Source organism: Vidua chalybeata, chromosome 2 (assembly GCF_026979565.1).
Source record: "Vidua chalybeata isolate OUT-0048 chromosome 2, bVidCha1 merged haplotype, whole genome shotgun sequence".
Taxonomy (NCBI): Eukaryota; Metazoa; Chordata; class Aves; order Passeriformes; family Viduidae; genus Vidua; species Vidua chalybeata.
Genome location: NC_071531.1, coordinates 70,436,945 through 70,460,311, shown reverse-complemented (window position 1 = coordinate 70,460,311; position 23,367 = coordinate 70,436,945). Strand labels below are relative to the sequence as shown.

At 45.1% G+C, this 23,367-nt stretch overlaps 1 protein-coding gene across 5 annotated transcripts in view; it reads right to left on the bottom strand.

Moving 5' to 3' along the window:
• Window positions 1-2,141: 2,141 nt before the first annotated feature.
• The window catches only part of PLA1A (phospholipase A1 member A), a 22,002-nt gene continuing 776 nt past the window's right edge, over window positions 2,142-23,367 (bottom strand). For 2 of the 5 annotated variants that reach the window (XM_053935707.1, XM_053935706.1), the window contains exons 2-12: window positions 18,818-18,894; window positions 17,033-17,234; window positions 14,780-14,957; window positions 13,953-14,061; window positions 11,056-11,157; window positions 10,184-10,273; window positions 9,164-9,331; window positions 7,994-8,083; window positions 7,427-7,535; window positions 3,905-4,069; window positions 2,142-2,611 (exon numbers count right to left, since the gene is read on the bottom strand). In XM_053935707.1, the coding sequence (XP_053791682.1) occupies window positions 2,527-2,611; window positions 3,905-4,069; window positions 7,427-7,535; window positions 7,994-8,083; window positions 9,164-9,331; window positions 10,184-10,273; window positions 11,056-11,157; window positions 13,953-14,061; window positions 14,780-14,957; window positions 17,033-17,234; window positions 18,818-18,890 (1,371 nt within the window). In that variant the 5' untranslated portion in view covers window positions 18,891-18,894 and the 3' untranslated portion in view covers window positions 2,142-2,526. Of the gene's footprint in view, window positions 2,612-3,904; window positions 4,070-7,426; window positions 7,536-7,993; window positions 8,084-9,163; window positions 9,332-10,183; window positions 10,274-11,055; window positions 11,158-13,952; window positions 14,062-14,779; window positions 14,958-17,032; window positions 17,235-17,403; window positions 17,442-18,817; window positions 18,895-23,367 lie in introns of those variants that run through there. The other 3 variants (XM_053935708.1, XM_053935709.1, XM_053935710.1) reach the window with 3 other exon arrangements.

Genomic DNA, 23,367 nt, shown 5'->3' with positions numbered 1-23,367 from the left:
TGATTCCCATTAAAGTCAGAGATGAAACTACTGGTGTTTGAAGATTTGAAGAGGGAGAAAACAGCTGGAGGGAGGAAGGGAGGGAGGATTTGAAGAGGGGGATCACTTGAGGTGATCTCAAGGCACAGAGTGGATAGGGCAAGGGGAAATGGGCCACCTGACAGCTTTGGTAAAGGGCTTGCAATGGAGAGTTTGATAATATGCATCTCACTGGGCATCCACTCTAGTAAGACCAGAAATTACTTTTCCCGGAGTTAGGATTTTTCATTTATGACAAGTACAACTTCTCAAAGAAGCTGGTGAAAAAAGACTTCTGGTTGGTTGTTTGCATTGATTCTTGACATAAGAAAGAGAATGAATTGAGATTGGGAACAGGTGCAGGAAAGAGCACTTTTTTTGTGTGTGCTCAAGGGGGCATGACCTCAGGGTGTTCAAACATCAAATGAAGAAATGAATGGATACAAAACCTCTGTGAAGAGAGCAGCCATTGGTAGGAAGGACAATGCCTTAATGAAAATAGTGTAGAAATGGAAGGCCTCTTCCAAGTTCAGCTGCAACAGGATTTGTTTCATGAGCTTCCCCAGCTATTTCCTCAGTCAGGGAATTGGAAATACTTGTGGAAGAATCCTCTGTCTTGCAGAGCTTGGTGCAATCAAGTTGAGCAGTGGCAGTAGGAGCCTTTCCAGGGCAGGTATTCACGGAAAGAGCAAGGAGTGTTGGTCCTTCCATCAGCACAGGGAAAGGTGTCCTTCAGTGCCTCTTGGCACACAAATGCTGGGGCACAGCCATTCTGCCTGTGGGGCTGGCTTTGTGTCAGCCCTGGGCTGGTGGAGGCAGCCCCACCTGCCCTGCCCTGCTCACACTGGGCTGTGGCCCAGTATCTGGTTTGGCCTGTCTTACAAGTCTCAGCTGGGCAAAACCTGTGCCCTTGGGATCTGGCACTCTTGCTGAGGGCCTCTGGAGTGGTGGGTATGCGAGATCTGTGATGTACACAGCTCCTTGCACTGCTTGCCTTTGCTGCTGCACCAGGGCAGGAGAATGGGGATGCCCCAGGCCTGGGAATCATCCTGCTCATGGTTGTTACCATGCTCTGTCAATGCATTGGTGCTTCAGCCTGACCCCACTGCCTTTCACAGCTCGGAAATGTCTGCAGCAGATTGACATGGGAGCTGTCGGGCTCTCTTCTGCAAAGGAGCTGAAATGTGCAGTGGAACTGGGTCCATCTGTCAAGGTGCTTTATGCACCTGCCTGAAGCAGTGTACCAGGCTGGGCTGAATTACACACTGCCCTTCACCTGAGCCTATATTCCAGTCTTCAACAAGAAGATCCCAGGAAACTTCAATCGTGGTGCCAACTAACATGGATCTCTCTCAGGTTGTCAGACTCCAGCTCTATGCCTCTCCCAAGTGTGTGTTTGTTAGCTGTCCTTCCAAACAGTCATAAGGCAGGGCCCAAGATCTTGGATGTGAACTGAAAGCAGGAGCTAATCCTGCTGTCTGGTGGAGCAGGTGTGACAGCAAATTACTTAAGATAATTCTTCAATGCTTTTAGCATGTCCCTCACCCCTGATTATGGAATTCCTGGTGCACTTTTCTATTGCTCAGTGAAGCCAGTACAGGGAACCAGAGAAAATGGTCAACAGAAGATGTGATTTGTGGACAAAAATTATGAAAGACTTGTCACCTCTTTAATTTGCATATGTATCGTGGTGTGGAAAAGGTGTGGATGGGTGTGTTGTTTCTGTGGTCATGCATCCCACTGTAATCTTTCACCAATTATTTCCAGACTTCAACTAATTTTTCAGGTCTGAATGGCTGTGCTGAGTTCCTGGGATTAATTTGTGTTAGGTGGCCCTGTGGCTACAATGCTCCATTCTCTTATTACCTTCTATTCTGGGCAGATGGTGAAAGCAGTGCAAAATTGGAAGTGAGAGCTCTGTGCTGCTCCTGGTGTTTGCTTCATTTCATGTGAGCTTCAGAGAGAATTATGTGCTGTGAAATCAATAGGGTCTCCCTCTGAAAGCACCTTGTGGATGGGACCAGTGAGTTTCCCATTGGAGCCTTGGCTAAGAATGACTCCTTCATGTGCCAGACTTGGACCACACAGTTTCCCCTTGCTGAGGAAAAATAATACCTCTCACCTTTAATATGAAGATTTCAGGACAGTTTAATATAAAACACTAATGAATTATACTAATACTCCCACTATAAAAAGAGCAATATTATCCACTCCTTCTTTCATACAGATTCAAACCTTGAGATTAAATTACTTTCCTGTCTCACTTTGAGAGCTGGTACAGAACCTGTGAGACAAAAGTGTCAATCCAGTCTTTTAACTGGAAGATTTTGCTATAACCAGTTAACCTTGTATTTGTCAATATGCCACACACTTCTGTTCCTTGACATCTTGCCCCTTATGCAGGGAGTAAAAAACCCATCCAGTTTTATGGTGAAAGTATCATCTGGGAGCAAAGAGCAGCAATAGGTTTAGGATTCCTTTCTGGTTCTGTTTATCCTGAAGGCAGAGCTAGGCACAAGCAGTAGGCAGCTCATACGAGATGTCTGTTTTGCTGGGGAGGGTGAGGCTCCAGGGCAGACATGACATTGTCCTGCTGTGGGAAGAGCACAGAGAAGTCAGACTGGGCATTGACAGGTGGAGATTGCTATCCTAACACAGAAGCAAGCAAAGTGCTGGACCCTGCACTGCTTTGCAAGGGATAGTGAATGGGGTGCTGTGCCCTGGCTGGGATGAACTGGCTGGAAGGATGGCATGGGCTTGTGTTCTTCACCTTTCCCTTGACCTGAGCAGCACCACTGTTGCCCTGAGTGCTCCCTGCATAGTGACAGGAGCACAGTTGTGAGCCTGTGCAACGCTACAGCTTTCAGTCTGTATCAAAGCCAAGTCCAGTGCTTCCAGGAGTGCAGGTTAGCACCTCTTTCAGGCAATGTGCCTTGCTGTCCCATTCATAAGGGATAAAAACACATCCATCCCAACCCTGGAGTGCAACAGATGCTAGTAAGGAATAGCCCTTATTACTCAAGGGAGTACCTGCTATTTATATAGGATTGCCTTTTATCTTCTCCTATCTGGGCCTACTGGATATATTTTTACTGCCTAGAACTTCAGCCTCCTTACTGTCCATCAAAACAGAATTTGAACCTGCTTTGAAGTATCCACTAGCTTGCTTCAGCCTTGAGCCAGCATTTCAGAAGCAATGTGGATGGACAGTTTAATGTGTCAGTATAGACCCAGCTGTTCTGTCCTGCCTGCAAGAACTTTGGATCTGCAAGACTCCTGTCAAGAATATTGTATTATGGAGAAGACAATTTTCTCTCTCAGGATGAGAAGGACTTGGCTGCTTTTACTCCAGGAAAGGTAACTATGGCTGAAGGTATATATGTTACCATGTCTGACCTAGAAAATGCCAAAGTGGTTGTCTATAGCCTTAGTGCTTTATAAACCTTGTTGTATAAGACACAGAAATATATTATTGGTCTTCTGTTGTCTCATCCTGAAAAATGTTCACCTGTCATGTTTTAGATGGAGGCCCATTGTAGACAGGGGAAGATGGAGAGGGCAAACAAGGACAAAAGAATTCTAGTTAGTACAAGCTTTCGCCATGGTTTGTGACGTAAGTATCTTCAAGGTGATGTGAGTTGCAGCCCTATTCCTTCCATGGCACGACGCTTTTATCCTGGGGAAAGAATTTTAGAAAACTCCTAGAAAATCTACCTTTGTAGGTTTTCTCTTTCACAAATACAAAATTAGTTACATAGGGACACAGAGGTGATGGAAAAGACCTCTTTAAGTGTTTCCCTAAATAGGAGGAAAATATGCACTGCTTCAAACCACAGGGTGCATCCATAGGCTTAGTGCATCCCTGAATGACAATCCTGAGGCTTACCTGCTATTGAGAGGCAGTGGTGCTACACAGAACTTGCCAACAATGGATGGCTCATCCTTGCTCCAAAAAAGATTCTTGGGGATATACTTCAGGGTCACACTGTTTATCTGGCAGAGGGGAACTCGGTGGGCCAGCAGCCGTTTGCCTGTCTCCTGGTCCTTAGGTCTGCAAGGCAGGATGAGAGATGTGAGGGATGTGTTCAGTCAACCTGCAGACACAGTCCACGTGCAGATCCATGAAAACACTGGAGGAATATTCAGTATTATTGTGAAGCCCTCACATAGTAAAATGGAGTGAGAAGATTCGTCTGTCAAAACAAGGCATTCCATGAGCATCTTACAGGCTGTTTCTCCACGTTTTGTCTCTGTATTCAGGAATATTGCTGTATAAATATCCTTCCTTCCATTACCAACTCTTCTTATTGTTGCATATTGATTGAAACACTGCTCAGCTTGCCACAGAGAGGTAAGTAGTAGGTAAGTCAACATCTATGAAATGGTGAATGGCATGGATGGGGATCAGTGGGAATCAGTACACAAACTGGGGTCCTCAAAGAAAGCTAAGAGGTGTCAGGCTCAAAAAGAATGCCCATTGCACAGAGTACCACTCCTTTCAAGCTGTTAAAATCCTTGCTTTGGGATGTTGTGAATGCCAGGAAGTTTATATGACTGTACAAGTCAAGGGAGGGGGACTGGACAGGTTTTTGGAATACAAAAGCTAGTAAATATAAAGATCTCATCTTTGGCTCTGAAAAGTCCCTCAGATGTAACTAGACAAAGGGAAACTCTTTGGGGACGTATTGCTACATGCTTACATGGAGATTTTTTTATACTCTTCTGTAGCTACTTGCTTTTGATCATGTTGAAGGTGGAATGTTTGGATAGAGGGACCTTTGTCCATCCTATGCTCTTACCCAGGCAATGTGAACTGAGAAATGACAGAGGTTTGGTAATGAGCCAATGACCAGGGCCCAGTGAGTTGTGTGCCACAGATCTGTGCTGCCCAGGTATTTTAAGTCCCTTCTATGGAGTCCATCCAGGGGGCCTTGCACTTGATCTACTTGGCACCTCCTAGAGCATGGAGATCATTGATTTCCTTGTGCTCATGAAGAATGATGTGTGCAGCTGGCTTGGCACGGTCCCAGAACCACCTAGGTGACTGTCTGATCAGCCACATGATGGCAGGGAAAGGGGAGAGGTGACAAAAGGGTCAGGAGGAGCCTACAATTCTGCTAACCAAAGTAACTCTCAGGCACTGGCTGACAGCAGCACTCACAGCAGCCAACCCACACCAGCACACCCAGTCCCTCCCTTAGACTGCAGCAGTAGTTGCTGGGGTTTGTGTGTCTGTGTCTGGCTTGAAGCTGCTAAAAATAAGAAGCATGGCAAAATTGTGGTTATAAAAGTGAATAATGGATAGCGAATGGAGGCCATTTCTCTATGGCATATTGTCCATGGACAGAGGAATGCAGTACAGTTAACCATGTTGAAAGAGCCACTCCTGGGACTGACACTTGGTCCAATCCTGCACAATGTTTGGATGGATTTATGAGACTTGGCTGGCTTCAGAGGTATGTTTTCTTGGATGTGGGGGATGATGTCTTGTGATGTGTAAAGCACACAGCAGTGCAGCTGGGAAGTCCTGTGTAACAAACTCCTCACTCATAAGGCCCATGTCAGCTACTGAACCTTGGGGACATGTCTCTTGGGGCGTTCTGAGCAACATGTGGGGAGGAGTAAGATTGGGATGGATATTTGGGAGAGGAGACGAGAAGGGCAGTTTGAGGCAAGACACAACCCATGTGAGTCCTTTGCTGAAGATCTGAGACTAGCTGAACACTCCCAAGTAAGTCCCTCTGCACTTCTGGGAAACTGCAGGATGATATATACATGTCAGATCATCTGAGATAAGTCACTGATCAATCAGTGTCTCAACTGTGATGTGAGGATCTATGTTTAGATGTCCATTTGATACTCTGAACTTGACTGCACTGGAAGGCTGAGCTTTGCCTACAGTAGGGAAATTTGCCCTTTGCTACTAGTGGGAAATAAAAGGGATATCTTCAATTTTTTACTCTCAAATCTGTAGGTTTATTGCTGTAAGCAAATTTTTCGGTTTGGTCTTGTGCTTCTAAGAAAGGCATTAAAGAGAAACACAGCTGCTGCTCCCCCCCGCAGGGCAGCTCTGGATAGGTTACCCTGCTCTAACTCCACTGTCTCATTAAAACCAGAGGGTACAGCAAAGCCTCGGGATTGCCTGCCTGGCTCACTTCCTTTCCCTCCAGTGCTCACATGCCTCCTGCTGGACTCCCACCAAACCTAGTGTCTGACCGCTGCCAATGGAAGCACTGCACGGGTCCCGCTCTGACCTGGGCATTACTATTTCTTCCCTCCTGCATCTGTGGAAAAGGTACATTTGGCTTCCAAACCAGGAGGAGTTGAACAGACTGAGCTCCACCAGGCTGGAGTACAAACCCAAATTGTGGTGCCTGGCTGGAAATCTGTGACCAAGCATCTGCGTCACTCTGAAAAGTACCCTAGAGTGTGGCTTCCCCTTCCCCATTTCTCCCCCCTACCTCCTGGTGCCCATGTCTGAATCAGCAACACAATTAGGCCCAGGTCACAATATTTTGGCTTAGCAGTAAGGACTCTGCGGGAGCCAGTGCTGGAACCCCTGTGATCCCAGGAGAGCTGGCTAGGACTCTTTACCAGGCTGCTTTCCTGCTTCCTGAGGCAGCCAGCAGCATGTGTTAGCTGCATTGTGGTTCCCAGTCCAGAGCAATGGGCAAGGAGTAGGAAGAAGTGAGGGAGACTCTGGGGAACTTGTTGTGGTGGGGACAATCCCTGGTGGCAAGAGCTGTGGAAGCTGTGGAGTCTGATCTTTTAATTCAGACACAGTCTGGTGGAGGGTGGTGCTTTCAAGAGGCATCTTTCTATCTACACAGTGGATCTTGGTCCCGTGCCCCTTGCTTTTGCCTGCAATGGGAGTGAGAGCATTGCTGCATTACTGCAGAGGCAGCAAGTACTAACACATTTCTGACTGTGCTGAGGTGCACTTGTCTCCTCTTTGCAACTGCTGCCCTCTTGGGCATCAAGAAAAGTGTCTAAGCCACCAAGTCCATCCCTCTGGAGCCTCTGGTGGATTGGGGTCTTGCTGTAAGCCACCCCTGTCTGCCAGAGCAGGGCTAATAACTATCTGAGAGTGATTGCAGTTTGAAGTGAAGCCAGGTCAGGGTATGGTGTGGAAAAGGAACTGGCGTAACCACACAAAAATATGCAAATCTGGGGCACCCAGGGTGTACTTGCTGCTTTGTGCACTTGGGAAAGATGTGGACCCAGTCAGGGTTACTGAGTAATGGTAGCACATGCCTGATTCTTGAAGGTATTTAAGGAAAATGTGGAGGGACTCAAGAAACAGGATTGTGGTTCATCACTCGGGGAAATACACTGTTGCTGTGCTTTTCCTGAGATAAACATCCTTACTCATGGAGCTGGGAAAAAACAGGCATGCACTGTCACTCACATGGTGATCTTTGCTGTGTCCTTGGTGCTGTTGCTGCTGAAACTGATCTCAATGCTGGTGACTCTGTTTCTTTTCTTCTGCAACTGGAACTCAACCAGGCTGTGGTATACTGAGCAAGAAGCAAAGAATGTGGGTGTAAGGACATGTACTATCTGTAGGACCTGCCCATAACAAAAGAGGGGCTCTAGCACTCATTCCCTGGCCCCACCAGCAGAAAAGATTAAACAGACATAAGAAAGAATCAAGTCTCTGTGCTATGTGAGGCACAGGGGGCATGTCTGTATAGCCCAGTGTGAACAGACAGGCATTTTCAATCCCTTTTACTTCAGCCCTGAAAACACATGTGGCTGTGTTAGTTCAGGGCTGTGGCCACACTAAAAAATCTGTTGGAAAGAGCTTTATGGAGGAGATGTGCAGAGTTATTGCTCTTCAGGGGTGTGTCTCAGACCCCATGGCCCACAGCAGCTGCCTCTGATGGGGTAGTGTGCTGTAACTACCTGGGCTCCTCAGAGGATCTGCCTCATTGGCCAACACCCCTCTGTCTCCTTTTTCTTTCATGCTACTTACCACAGAATGGGGCTGAAGGACTGGTCATTAAAAAAACTTTCACTTCCTGGGGCAGTCTGCTCATGTTGACACCTGCCTGCTCCAGTAGGCCTGCAGGGGGAAACAAAGTCAGTGCAGGAAAAGCCATGAATGACAGAACAGAAATATAAGTAAGAAATATAACAGAAATAGAATATGTATCAGTCACCTCCTTTTCACCCTGCCTGACTCACCTGTCTTGGAGAACAGGTCCCTTTCTTATACCAGTGCAAATCAGAGCGAGTACAATTTTGTGGTGTCTGAGAGGTTAACGTTCCCTCAGAAAACCTCCTCTGGCTACCCCAGGTAATCATCACCAGAGAACCTCTTGGTGGCTTTCTTTTCATTCCTCTGCTAACAAACTGTGCTGTCAGATGCATCTGTGCAAAATGATCAAGACTAAAGACTACCAAGTCAGGAAACTTAGTGCAGATGTAAAAGACAGTGCAAACAGAAGGAAAATTGAATTCCTTGGTCAAATGAGGGAACCACCATAACTCATGGCCTGCATCCTTGAATAGCTGGCAAAATGGTTTGGTGAGACGGTGGAGAGGTGGCTGATCTGAAAGAACCTATACCAAAAAAAGGCCTCTCTTTATGTTCCTCTGGTACCATACTGCAAATAGCAGCAGAGGACACTTCCTTTCCTCATGCCACATCCCAGTTTCAGAAGCCTAAAAGAGGCACCTATTACTTTCTCCCAGTCCAAAGAGTTCATCTTTCGAGTGACCACGGCAGAAATTTATGAAAAGGAATTGACTCAGCAACACTGAGTAGTGTAGAAGACTGGGACTTCAGGCTTGAACTAAAATTTCCAGCTTCTCCTCTAAACAAGACAGTTTTTTTTTGAGCTGATTGCCCACTCATTCTGGCAGGTGATTCTGGAAACACTCTTTCAACACATATCTGGGCCCTAGGAAATGTTTAACGATCAAAAATGTTCAAGATTTTGCTGTTCTACCCTGGGCAATATATGAGTTTTTATAGTGCATCTATGGAAGCCTGAAAACAAAACAACTTGTCACTCTTCCCAAACAGATCCAAAGCAAATCCTGCTCAGAGAAATCTGGACTACATCCTGTGTTCCGCACTGACACCATCAGGAATCAGTATTGTCATCTGCTCCAGGAAGGTCTCATGCTGGTACTGTACCTATTCTGGGACAGGAGGACAGGAAGGGTTTTGCACAGTCCAGGCAATGACCATTTAGAAAATCTTGATGACTTGCACAGGGGAACCCCAAGATGGGACAGGGATGGCTCAAGGCACTGATGTAGAGATGTATGGCCCGCATGTGATCACAGATCAGGAAGTTATAGCCTGCAAGGAAAAAATCAACCAGAGAAAAGCAGCCATGAGTGTTCCTGTCAGCTTCAGGCTTTTTGCTCATTCCCAAGGAACTGGGAGTGAAGGAACACTCTTACTGCAGTGATCACCTTCCCATTAATAACATTTTGTAGGGCATTTATGTGGCTACAAGCCCAGATCCCACTGCAAGAAAAATTCTGCAGGAAGTTAGAAGTGTACCTATCTCTCAGACCAAGTTCCTTGGAAGAGAGGGACCACAGGGCTGTCTTGTTTCTGTCAGTGTCCCATCAATCAGGCCATCAATCAAGATCGCTGTAAGGGAATGCAGCAGCTTTGACTCCTACCTGCACTGAAACCCCAGCTATAGGAAATGAGGTATTGTAGGTACCTCAGGAAAGCTGACCCTCAACACAGCTGACTCTTACAGAACATATTTGAATGTTAATGAGTCCACACTGTTTACTGTGGAAAGTCCTCTTCTCTAGAAGAAAAGGACAGTAATTGTACGAACTGTCTCTCTAAGTAGACACAACTTTCAGCATGAAAACAAAAAGCAGCTTTTGTTAGTGCAACCTAAGAGCCTTTCTAGCAAAGTGTCATCTCTACTGAAGCTAGAGTTTTGCATCACAGAGAAGCATCACCAAAATCACATCTCTTGACAGCAGTGCTGCCAAGACACTTGATCTGTATGTGATTTTAATTTCACCTGCTTCTTGTACTGCTGAGAAGAGATGTGGGCTGTGAATATGCTTATTTCACTTTGCTGACTGCTCTGGCTGTAGCAAGAGCTGCTTGCCAAACAGCATTTTCACAGTCTGCTAAATGGCCATGAAAGCTCTCTGCTTGGCCAGAGAGTGTTCTTACCTGCAGAGATGAATCGGGGGCATCCTGGCTGATCTTTGCCTCCATTGACAAAATAATCGATGTGGCCTACAGGAATCCGGATCCCAAAATCTGAAAGGAGGTGAAATGCCACTTCATTCTCAGGCTTGGCTCTTCTGTAGGCTTTACCCTACATGTTGACGACAGGTCCCAATAACTGGTTGAGCATTAGTAGTACTGGAGCAGCCCTAATGCTGGAGACATCAAGGCCAGATTTCCTGCTTCTACATGTGCAGGTTTGATGCATGGAGCAGAAAATGCTCTGGGCCCTGCCACCAAAACTGTGTCTTAACCATCAGCTCAGCAACTCTAGTTCTTGATTCTAAGTAAAGGAGAATTGACCACAGCCTTAATGTGGAATTATGAAGGATAATTGAGAGCTGTGTTGGTAGAGGTTTTTGTGGTCTCCAGGCAAAAGATGTGACTCAAAGGCACCACATTATTCTTTAGCCCATGTGCTGCCTATGTAGCTCCTCAGTGCTTTAGGAAGTTACTCTGTTGTTGCACCAGCTCTGTTTGTCTGTTACTTTCCGACTGGGTGGCACCTTTCTTACATCAGGCAGGAAAAAACAAAGTGAGGCTAGATCTATAAATTCCCTTCAGGCAGTAAAAGTCATGCTGGGCTAGTTCTGCATAAACTCACTCTGTGGTAGCAATCTCCTCCTGTCTGTTGTTTGAAGTGCTCTGGGGTATGAATTCATCATCAAAGCCTTTCTTAACAAGAAACTTCCTCTGAGTGAACTTCAATTCATAGTAGTATGGCAAAAAAAGGGAAAATGACCTACAGACTCCTTAGCAATAATGATGTCAGGAGGAACAGAAGGCCAGGCTGAGGAAGAGGGAAGCCAGCTTACTGTCAGCATCAGTATGAATGGCTTCCACGAAGAGGGCATCCCCAGGATCCAGGCGTTCCTCAGGGCTGGCTCTGGTGTACTTAGGGCCTGCAGGATCCAGGGCTGTAACAAAATCAAACACCTCAACAAGTACTCTTCAGCCCCTCTCCTTCTTATTTCTGGACCAGTTATTTTATCTAGAACTTTAAAAATAGTGCTAGGCTGATATAATAAATTATTCTCAGGTCTCAGCGGTTAAGCTCCAGAATAGTTTCTCCCAGCGCCAACTTCCACTACAGCTTCCTTGCATTGTCCCTGCTGTTCCACAACATTTTGGCAGTGTTTTAACTAAAGGTTTTATGCTGTAAAGCCATGACTGAACCTTAAATAGCTCTGACAGAGTAGATGCATAATGTCTCTTGGAGTTTTGGTGAAATAGAATCAAACTTTTTAATGCCTTCCCAAATTGTACTGTTGTGTGTATTAGCACTACAGTCTGAGAAATGTCACTGCAGATCACCAGTTAGGTGGTGAATTCAGCACCCTGGCATTAACCAACTCAGGAATCACAGAAGTTTCATACTACCTAACAATTTTAAACCAAAGAGGCTTCTGAGCCCTTTCTCCACAAATTAAATTGAGTCTTTAGCAACTATCTACATTTTTGTCTAAAACTTGCTCCTAGAGCAACTTCTGTGGACTCAAAGGAACACAGAAAAGTATCCTTGGCAATACCAAGAAGCAGATTAAATTTTTTTCCCTGAGGTTTATCCTGTTCTCATTTTATAGAAAAGTGGCCTCACAAGAATTTTTTTCACTCCCCAGGCAACAATAGTTTAGGAAGTACATCTTTTCCACATGCCATTTAACCTTGGAGCTGGCTGGTTTCACAGTTTTGGACTCAGTCTCATTAATTCTCTGTGGAGAAGGCAATATCAACAATATACAAATGGGCATGTCTGCATTTGTGAGGGGCAAGGGAAGGAGGAAAAGAAGGAAAAACCTTTTTTTCTTTCCATAAATAAAAGCTAAAAATAAGACTGTAAGGCTCTTTAATCTTGATATTCACAAAAAGCTGAGAGGTTTCCCACCCACTTCTACAGACCAAGTTGTAGTGAAAAGCTTTAAAAGATACTGAAAATTGTTATTTAGTGTGGCATAAAATTCTTAGTGAGGAGGCAGAAACCTAATATGAACATACACTTCAGCAAATTGTGGCTCAGGGGTCAAATTCCTGTGTGATGAATTTGTGAGGAGGCAGGAGATGAGATCAGGCATATCTTGGGTTTAACCCAACTGTCTTCAGGCTCCTAAAGCTGAACTAAAGCTCCTAAAGCTCCTAAAGCTGAACTGGAATCTGCAATTCCCAGTGTGCCTATGAAATTACAGGATAAACAAGAATGTGGAAAAGGGGTTGTATTTGAGCAGAGTTTAAAATGGAATAAATAAATCTACAGAGCTTCTATTACACGTGGACAACATAAAGGAGAAAAGTGTTTAACTCTGAACTTAATCACTGTGGTTTCATGGAAATGTGTCTGCTCCTGCTTATCTGAAGACATCGCTGATCATAAAATTCTGGCGCAGGACAAAGGCTACTCCAATTTTCTCCTAATGTAAACTTTGATTCACAGCTTTAACAAGGGCTCAACATGAAATTCACTTCCTGTTCAGAAATGCCTGTATTTCATGTAGCATAAGTAGCTGTGAAAACTGAGCCAGCATTTCTCTGGACTGCCCAGCCAAGAGTGGAGTGAGACCCTTCCTGAGGATACCTTTGTGAGACAGACCAGCATGGGCTGAGGCCACTCTGCTGGAGACTCTGTCTGTTCCTTCTCAGTGGCATTCCCCTCCCATCAAAATGAATCTCTGTCATTGGGGATTCCCAGAATTTAGTAAAACCCTTGACAATCTGATATGACATACAGTGCAGCCCCACTTTGAGGAGGGCTGATGGTGGTGTGTGGACTAGAGACCTTCCAAAGTTTCTTCTTACCTAAATGATTCTGTGACTTTATTCATGCTTCACACCTAAAGGCTGAACAGGTTCTGGGTGCACCAAAACCTCTAAATGACAGGATTAGCCTATAACAATTTTGCTCTGCAATTCCCCCAGTGGAGCCTCTTCTTCACACCCAGGAGTCTGGTTGTGTTTAAGGTCAGCTCTGATTTGGTATAGTTGGGTGGCATTAGACCAGCCTACTGTGAAAACAGCCAACTTGTGGGGGAGAACAGCAAGGAGCCTCAGCAGGGTCCTCCCAGTGTTTGCTCAGGCTCTTGCATTTGTTCCTTGCCTGAGCTGTGTGGTAGGGATGCCATGCACTGGCCTTTGCCTTGTTGGTCAGGCTTGGTCCTGATTTGACTTCCCAGCTTGATCTTGGGCTTGCCTTATCACTACAAACTAGACTGTGGATGACCCTGGTTCCTGTCACTGGACTGCTCTTCTTGGCCACACTCTTCTTGCCCAGACACAGTAGGACTGCACCCTTGTCTGTGAGACCACTGCCCACCTTACTGTCCCCTTGGCTCTCAGCTCACATTTTCTTGCACAGCAGCTCACTCCTGCTGCTCCCCCCACAGCTGCATTGTGGGCTTTAAGAACCACATGTGCATGGTATAATTTGGAAGCAAAGCTTATGAGTGTTGTGGGCTTTCACTAGACATGAGGGCTCATACATTGCTAAGCAAAGAGTGTAGCAAAGGTGGAAGGACCTTTTCACAAATACTTGTGTTCTTTTGGCAGCACGGAGGGGACTAATGTTGGAAAGGTGCTGTCAGAATCTAGGAAGAAGCCCATAAGCTTGGATCTAGTGAGCCCTTATGAAATTAAAAGACTGCTCTGAATGACTCCCCTTTCTTGCTCTTTCATTCTCTCTCTTGTAGGGCAAGTGAGGACCCCAGAATCAGTGTGGTGATACCTGTTATCCGTCCCAGACGACCGCCGTGGAAGTGCCCCACCAGGCCCCCGACATGTGCTCCGAGGCTTACCCCAATAATGTGGATGGATGTCCCTGAGACTCCCAGGGCCTGCAGGGTGACAATAATACAAATTGTTTCTGTAGCAGAAAGGTGAAATACCCTGTCCCAGCCCACCCAACAGCTCTATAACTCTCCTAATGTGGGATTGCTTTTGAGGTGTAGAGTGGGAAACTAAATACTTAAGGAAATTATGGCTATTGCACTTTCTGTTTTTCAGAACATTTCTTCAGGTCCACAGATGCAAACCCAGCCCTAAACAGGTTTGTCAGCACTGCAAACATTTCATGGAGAGTTTACATTTAGCTGGTTAACACAAGGGTTCATCACCCTGATTGCAGAAGTCTTGTTCAGCTGCGCTTTGCACAAACAGAATGGGACACATCTGGGTATTTTCACATACTGGGAAGTATATCTGAAGCCCAGAGCAAATATAATATAGCCTCAAATCTTACTCCCTCTAGCTTCCTGGACAAAATTTCTCAGAAGAAGAAGAAGACTGTCCAGTGAATATGGATCTGAGAAGACCCAAGCAGGCTTTAGGTTTGTTCTGAACTGGAGAGGCAGGTGACAACTGGGAATTTTTTTCCAGAAAATGTCAAAACTCTGAAGGAAGAAGAAAAATGCTAGCATGCTCAAGCCTGGATTTAAAGAGGGGAAAAAGGAAAAATCTAGAATAAAAAAATCCACTTGTCCAACTCCTGGATACAGCAGGTTGGGAACAGCTCCCTGGCTATGCTCCCTGCACTGGACATGCACAGTAGCTTACCAGGAGCTTGCTGATGAACTGTGAGATGGCGAGGGCCAGCTGTGTGACATTTTCCACTGCGGAGGGATAGGCTCCTGTAGACCCATAAACCCAGTCTACTGCGATCACATTCACCTGCCTGGTGTGCAGTATGGCTTGGACAAGCCCTTCAATCCAGGAAGGTTTGGTACCCAAAGCCCTGCAGAGTCATCAGAGACAAGGATGTTAGCTGTTCCCCAAGCAGGGCACGTGCCACTGTGATGTTCACTGGTGCTGGCGCTTCACATGTCTCAGAGGAGGCTGCCAGACAGTGGCTGAAAGTCAGTTTTGGTGCCAGACACCCACACCTGGAATTTTTTTTTGCAGTGGTGTAATAACACTTTCCAGAATGCTCTGATTTGGGAGGGGACCACATATTTTAATGAATGAGGGAACATTTGCAGAGCTCAGGCTGAGATCTCACTCTCTCTGTGGTGATTCATTTAGCCACCACAGAGCCCACCTGGAGTAAGTGAGGTGACTGGGAACACCTGGATCCTTCTCTGCTGCTGCTGGCAGGAAGTCCTTGGCCAGATCACCTGGTCTTTCACTGCTACATTTTCTCATCTCTAGACAATGAAAAATAAGAATCTATACCAAAGAATTCCAGGAAAACTGAGGAGGCTCTGTTTTGCCCAGTTCCCCTAATGCCATCTGGTGAAGAGTCTGCTGTCTCACTTGAAGGCAACAGCTGGCTTTCTGAGAAGACCCTGCAGCATCTGCTATGGTTTCATTCCAGTTTTCTATGCACTTTCTATTCAGGATTTTGCACTTCAAAACAAATAATATTATATGGTCACACCTGACTGAAAAATGGCACAGAAGCTTGCAGAAGGATGGCAGTTAAAAAAAACCCAGCTGCAATCCCAACACTTTCAAGAATAGAAGGATAATCTGTCTGCTTGGGGTTCTAAATGGCTCATTAACAGGCTATTTGGCATGAAATCCAAGAAGACAATTTAAAGGGACAAGAATCTTAAAGAAAAGACTTCTTAATGAAAAATGTTGAAAAAAGAAATAGAAATATGTGGGAAGAAAGAGAGAGACAGAAGGAAGAGACAGAAGGAAGAGACAGAAGGGAGGGAGGGAGGGAGGGAGGAAGGAAGGGAGGAAGGGAGGGAGGGAGGGAAGGAAGGAAGGAAGGGAGGGAGGGAGGGAGGGAGGGAGGGAGGAAGGGAGGAAGGGAAGGAAGGAAGGAAGGGAAGGAAGGGAGGAAGGGAGGAAGGGAAGGAAGGAAGGAAGGAAGGAAGGAAGGAAGGGAAGGAAGGAAGGAAGGGAAGGAAGGAAGGAAGGAAGGAAGGAAGGAAGGAAGGGAAGGAAGGAAGGAAGGAAGGAAGGAAGGAAGGAAGGAAGGAAGGAAGGAAGGAAGGAAGGAAGGAAGGAAGGAAGGAAGGAAGGAAGGAAGGAAGGAAGGAAGGAAGGAAGGAAGGAAGGAAGGAAGGAAGGAAGGAAGGAAGGAAGGAAGGAAGGAAGGAAGGAAGGAAGGAAGGAAGGAAGGAAGGAAGGAAGGAAGGAAGGAAGGAAGGAAGGAAGGAAGGAAGGAAGGAAGGAAGGAAGGAAGGAAGGAAGGAAGGAAGGAAGGAAGGAAGGAAGGAAGGAAGGAAGGAAGGAAGGAAGGAAGGAAGGAAGGAAGGAAGGAAGGAAGGAAGGAAGGAAGGAAGGAAGGGAAGGAAGGAAGGAAGGAAGGAAGGAAGGAAGGAAGGAAGGAAGGAAGGAAGGAAGGAAGGAAGGAAGGAAGGAAGGAAGGAAGGAAGGAAGGAAGGAAGGAAGGAAGGAAGGAAGGAAGGAAGGAAGGAAGGAAGGAAGGAAGGAAGGAAGGAAGGAAGGAAGGAAGGAAGGAAGGGAAGGAAGGAAGGAAGGAAGGAAGGAAGGAAGGAAGGAAGGAAGGAAGGAAGGAAGGAAGGAAGGAAGGAAGGAAGGAAGGAAGGAAGGAAGGAAGGAAGGAAGGAAGGAAGGAAGGAAGGAAGGAAGGAAGGAAGGAAGGAAGGAAGGAAGGAAGGAAGGAAGGAAGGAAGGAAGGAAGGAAGGAAGGAAGGAAGGAAGGAAGGAAGGAAGGAAGGAAGGAAGGAAGGAAGGAAGGAAGGAAGGAAGGAAGGAAGGAAGGAAGGAAGGAAGGAAGGAAGGAAGGAAGGAAGGAAGGAAGGAAGGAAGGAAGGAAGGAAGGAATTTATACTAACTCACGCACTGTTTAATTTACCAGTGAAAACTTAGTTACAGTGCTCTTCTTTCTCTCACCTGAAGCCATGGATGATGATTTTGGTTTCCAGGCTGCTGTTGAAGCCGCAGTTCTTGATGCCATCATCAGCTGAAATCAGCTCTCCACAGCTGGGGCTTAAGGAAGTGAACAGAAGAAACTGGACCTTAAGTTTTCTGCCCCCTAGGAAACTGGCTCTCTGGAAGTCCATGCAGTGATGCTCTGTGAGTCTGTCTGTATTCCCTGCACAGGAGGGAGGGAGTGGCACATTTAGTCTGGGTCTGTGGAATGCGAAAAAAACACCCCTCATTCTAATTCATCAGGAAAATGAAGGTAGCAATTTCACTTCTATTGATAACGATTAAAACTATCTAGAATAAATTAAAATGAGGCAATTCTGGAAAAACTTTACCTGACTGATAAAGTTGTTTCTGTCCTTTGATGGAATTCCAGCTCTGTCTGGGAAAATAACCATGGGTATCATACGAGCTTTGACTTCTGAAAGTTGTTTTACCATGAGGTGAGTGATATTTTGCTGGTTTTTTTTAAGCAAATTGGCCACCTACACCAGCTACTAAGTACTTTTATAGGCTGTTAGATCTTTTAAAAAATGGTTGCCAACAGGTAGTCACCACTGCATGGGGGGCTATTCAAATTCTGGTAGGCTTAGTAGAAGGTGCAAGTCTAACTGACAATTGCATCAAAAATCCAGAAGTATGAGAATGCTGATGATAAAACATGAGCATGCTGATGAAAAAAATATGTCAAAGATAATTTCACAATTAATTAATTTACTTGACGAAAATGCTTTATGAGAAGGAAAAGGTTGCTGCTGGAAGGCACTTTGACCTAGACAGAAAAAAATAAACATCCGACCTGTAGCTAGTAAAACACCTGAGCAAATTTAGGCTAGAAAGCAAGCACAAAAGTTCAGCAGTATATGTCATCAGCAGTGTCACTTTAAGAGCTGGAATCCTGCTGCAATAACAATACATGCACCCTCCTTTCTGGACTGGATGAAGTGAAAGCAGCCTTGATAAAATAATTATTCATTTATGTATTTTTAAATCGAACAACCAGTTTCCCAATTTCCCTCAGAAGATACTTTACACCAGCTAGACAAAACATGGCCTATGGGTCAGCCCAAAGGGGTGAGATTCAATATTCAGATTCACCTAGAAGGATGTGACTATCCCTCACTGTTGTTTATTCAGTCTTCCTGTGCACTGACAAGGAAGAAAGTGATATTTTTATAGATCAGCTTGGAAAAAATGTAGGTCATGAGCCAGTCTAAGTAGCAAAAGTGGGTCCAGTGCCAGCACAGTGAGTGTCAGAAATGGCATAAGATGAGGGGGATCATCAGGAAAGGAAAGGTAGGAGGTGCACCGCAGTGAAGCTGCAGGTGATGTGGGACTATAGATGTGATCACTAAGGCAGTCTCATTGACAGTACAATCCAAGAAAGAAATGGAAGTGTGGCATTTGTTTATTTTTCTCTCAGCTACTGCAGATCACACTTGCTGACCTTTTGAAGCAATCTAGCAAAGATGCCACTGCCAGAGGCCAAGTGGTCCCTTTTCTGCATCCTTACACTTCAGGTAAACCTGGATCATTCTTGTAAATCACGTTAATGGAATTAAATCACTGAGGGTGATTGAATCAAAGCATAAGAGAAGAAAGGACCATTCTTGCACCACTTTTTCTCCCCAGAACCTAACAAGGTTATTGCCAGGACCTCTTGACACACAGCTTGTTTAGGGAGAATTGAATTCAGATCCTTCTCTGTAAAACCTTCAATCCCTTGCCAGGCAGTCCTCTTTTTCTTACCTGATTGTGCTGAGCTGGGCAGCAAGAGGAGAGCAAGAACCATGAGCAGTTTTCTCTTCTGATCTTCAACCATCTTCCTGTTTGTCCAATACAAGTATAAGGATTGTACAGAGGAAAACCAGCTGTGGTTAATGATCAGCTTGACTCTGTAATGATCAATCAGTCTGTGCAGTTTTGGGAAAATGACCTGATTTGGATTTTGAGCAATTACCTCTACTCTTATTTAACCATTAGTCAAAATTTGAAGCAGAGGCTTCAATGACTTTTTGGTTAAAGGAGATGTTGACCTTCCTTTCCTCTCTACCTCCCTTTCCTCAAGGGAAACTTCTCACTTCAGCCAGTGAAACCAGTCCCAGCAAACAACAGAGTTACAGTGCTTTATCCTTGCTACCTAGACCTTTTTGCCAAATTCTGACTAGGGATGCTGGTTTATCACAAGGCTTCACAATAAGTCCATACCAGGAAGATTCATATCAGCCTTGCATCATATTTTCCTACTGCATTGCTGTCTTTCCTGTATTTCTGCTTTTTGTCAGATACCTGTAACAGTCTAAATAAGGCAAAACAGTGGATTACATCTGAAAAGTCAGGGTAAAGGCAGGCTAAAATGTAACTGGTGATCATATCACCATAACATGCCCAGACTACATTTCTCAGGGTGGGGGCACCCTTCAGTAATGCACCAGCATCATAAGCATGCAAATACTTAACAAATACCTTTGAATAAAAAACTTTACCATTTTGATGTATACAGATGGAGAAGCATATGTGCACACCCAGATGTGTAACATGACACTGATGATGTGGAGGTACCATATTCCTGGACCTTCAGGTAAGGACACACCTGTATCCTCCGTGTTGGACAAGGCAGCTTTGCCTTTGGCTGTGCTAAATGGCAGGAAGGGTAATGAGCAAAGTACTAATCTACAGTGGCTTAGCTGAACAACCAAATTAAGAAATTTCTTCAGTCTGATCAGGAAGATGACCAAAGATATTTCAAAAAGCATCAGACACTACTTTTCTTTAGAGCTATTGGTGATAGCAGTGATTTCCTTACCCCAGTTTGTTCCAGCTGAAGGCTTTGGCGCTGTTTTAGGCAGAAGTTCATTTTATTTCCAAATCTTCTGAGATAAATTTCTCCAGTTTTCACTGAAAGTCAGACAGCCTTAGCTGCCTGGCCTATTGAAGGAGGACTATTGAACCTCACCCCAACTGCATTCTCTCACATATACATACTGACATACCTTATGACCCTGAAGTACTTGCCTCCAGGAGGGAGCTGGCTTATTGTCAGAGAAGCAGGTCCTCAGTGTCTCACAAATATATGCCTGAGTTTGTCAATCCAATCAGTTTTCCAAGATTGAAAACTGCAATGCCAATAGCCATCTCCTGGCTTCCAGCCCATGCTTCATCTTTCCATCCCCAGCATCAGATTCATCTTATTTTATCTTACAATTCTCAGATTGTAAGATAAAGCCTGGGTACTCCAACAGGCCTATTCCCTCTTTGCCAAGTCCTATGGAAATTTTGAAATGCCATGTAATATAAAGCAGGCACCAGTATTACAGCCTTAGAGTTAATCAAAACTTTGGCCAAGATTTGCAGATTTGGTTTTATTTTGTGTATTTGCAGAGCTGTTAAACAACATCCTGGTGTTTAACAATTTTGTAAATGCACAAAACTGGTGTTTTTTAAAAAAGAAATGTCTTTTAAATTGTCTACTAAATCTGAATTCTCAGATTTATTTATTCCTGGATTTTTTTTTCATTATAGCAGCACACAGTGGCAATTCCTTATGCAAACAGCAAAAGCCACTCAAGTTACTCTGTGCTTAAAATGCTCTGACTAAGTACAGTTATTTTGATATAAAGGGTTTTCTTTTTATTGCTTGTGAACTTAATTACAGAGTAATTACAATTATATTAATTCAGAAACTTAATGCCACTTATTTTGCTTCCCAGTGGGGGTGATTATAATGACAATGGGAGCACTGTTGCAAAGACTTCCAAACCACTTCAGATTTTTTTTAACAGTCCCTTACAGAGAGCAGTCATGAAGCACAGTGAGATTTGCTTGAGAATGTCAGGGATAGTGAAAGCAAACAAGCTTGATTTAGTGCACAAATTCTCTTAATTAAAAAGAAAATTTTAAAAATGTGCTGTCTGCACATTCAAGCCAATGCTGAAAGTGTCCAACATAGATGAAAGTGGTGAGTCTCCTCTCACAAAGCAACAGCCGGCAGAGGCATATAAGCACTGCAAATAGCCAATGGTCAAGTGGAAATCGGATCATAGGAAAATTCATGTAGCCTGGAAAACTAATTTTTGATACTGGAAATGCAGTTGGGGTAGCAGCACCAGACCTTGGGGGAAACCAAGTGTGAGCTAAGCGAATGATGACTATTTAAAACCTCTCCCTGTGGAGAGGTTTGCATTCAAAGAAGAGCATGAAATACACCCAGTGCTTAGCTCACTGTTCATTAAGTTCTGGATCCCCCTTACTGCTGGAATACTTGGTCTCAGAACTCCTGTATTTTCTGTCATTTGCCTGTGAAGTAGAAACCATGGCTCTGTGTTAAGCATGCAGACTCCTGTGTATTGTTTCCAGGATTGACAGAGGAACCAGTATTAGTTCTCATCTCAACAAAAAGCAATTTGGTTTGACCCCAACTTCCTGAGAAAACTCACTTCCTTGTCAAACCACGACAACCTCCCTGCTTTCAGAAGTATGTCCTAGCAATGACAGAGCAGGAAGTAAACATCAAAGATTGTTTTGGTAACTGAGGAAGGGAAAACAGGGGCAAGTCTGCTTGGGTACTCTCTCAGGAAAGGAGGAAATCCAGCCATCTGAGCCTTTTTTGAGTTCTTTCTGGATCTTCCACCTGGTATGCCTGTATAAGTATGCATAAGGAAGAATGCATCCTTACCATGTACTACCAAGTAGAAGAGCCTAGGTGAGGGCACCAGCCTCCAGTTCAAGTTTCTCTCTCAGTTTCTCTGCCCTGTGAAGCCATAATCATCTTGTACAACGTGGAACAGCTCAGTAGGAAGAACACAGGCCTGCCTTAAGTGCATGTGGGTGACCTCCTGTGGTTCCTTCCATCCTAAAATAACCTGTTTCAAAGTGAAACTGTCTGCTTCAGGTTTCTCTCTCCTAACCTCAAAGATTTCATGACCTACAGGGAAGCTGTAGTGTGCAAGCATCCTCCCAGCAACAAGATTCTATCCAAAGCCTCTGACATCTTGGGAGGACACTTTACCTGACAAGAGGATGAGTCAGCAGCAGAGAACATGTGCTCCTGCCACGAGAGTGCTGCAGGAAGACGGCCATGTTACATTTCTGACGTAAACACTGTGACTTGGAGCCTTTACAGGGTAGGGAGCTCCCTTTGACACTTGTCAGAGATTAAGAACAGAGGGGACAAGGTTACCGAGGGACAGAAAGGCTCCATGTGGGTTTCTGTCACTGAGCAGAGGGAATTTATGGGATGGGCCCATCTCCATTTGTGAGTTACATGTCATGGCATTCCAACAGAGCTATGGAGAAAGGATCAGTATTATTCTGTTTTTGTAAGAACTGAATGAGACAGCATTGCTCAGCTCAAGATGCAGTGTCATTCCAGCTCATGAAGGCTGCAGCCTTCAGTGATGAGTCAAAGGAGCTTAGAGTAGCTCCTAGAAGGAGGGGAAAAAAAAATCCCTCAGAGTTGGAAAAACTGCAGTGTTTACTCTGGTAGGCCCTCTGCTTGGAGATATCCATGGCTGCCAATTATTTTTCTGATTGTGTGAAGTGCAAAGCTGAGGTCTCTCAAAGGGGTGGTGAATAGCCCGACACGGCTGCTCATTAGTGAATGTGGGGGCCAAGTGTACTGGGAGAAATCTGACTGAGAGATAAACCTGTGGTGAGAGCCTCCCTCACAGCACTGTGCTGTGCTGGTGTTCCCCAGGACAGACAGACAAGCTGCTGGAAGCTGAGCATGCTTTGGGGCTGTAAGGTCTGCACCTGGACTCTTCTGAGCTGGAGTAATGCACTGGGGAGTGCAATGCAGGCAAAGAAGGTTTGAAACATCCACTCACAGCAACTCACTGCCGTGAGAGGAAAGCTGGCTCATAGCTGCTACTGGACTATTTGTCAGAGCAGCAATTTTTCAATACCTGCCAAGTACTTATGATTTCCAAACTGCGGTAGAAACACTTTCTTCCTCAAAAACACTCAATAGTATCAAGAGACCAGTCATTCATGAAAGAGAATCTAAGTGGGTTTGAGTTTTGTGAATGGGCTGCTTAGCAGCTGGTGCCAAAGAAAGCCCCTCGAAGTCAGAGTTGGTTTCTGCTCTATTTCTTTTCCTTCACTCCCCTCCCCCAGAGATCAACCTCACCTTGGGTGGAACAGGAGAGCGTGACCAGGCTTAGCCTTCAGCCCACCCCTCAAAAGGAGGTATTACCAGGTGTCCCTCGAAGTGAACAGTGGACATTTTTGGGAGCATAAGTGTCAAACACCAGGAAGCCCCAGAGAGTATAGGGGCTGCAGCTGACCCAAACTATTCTGGG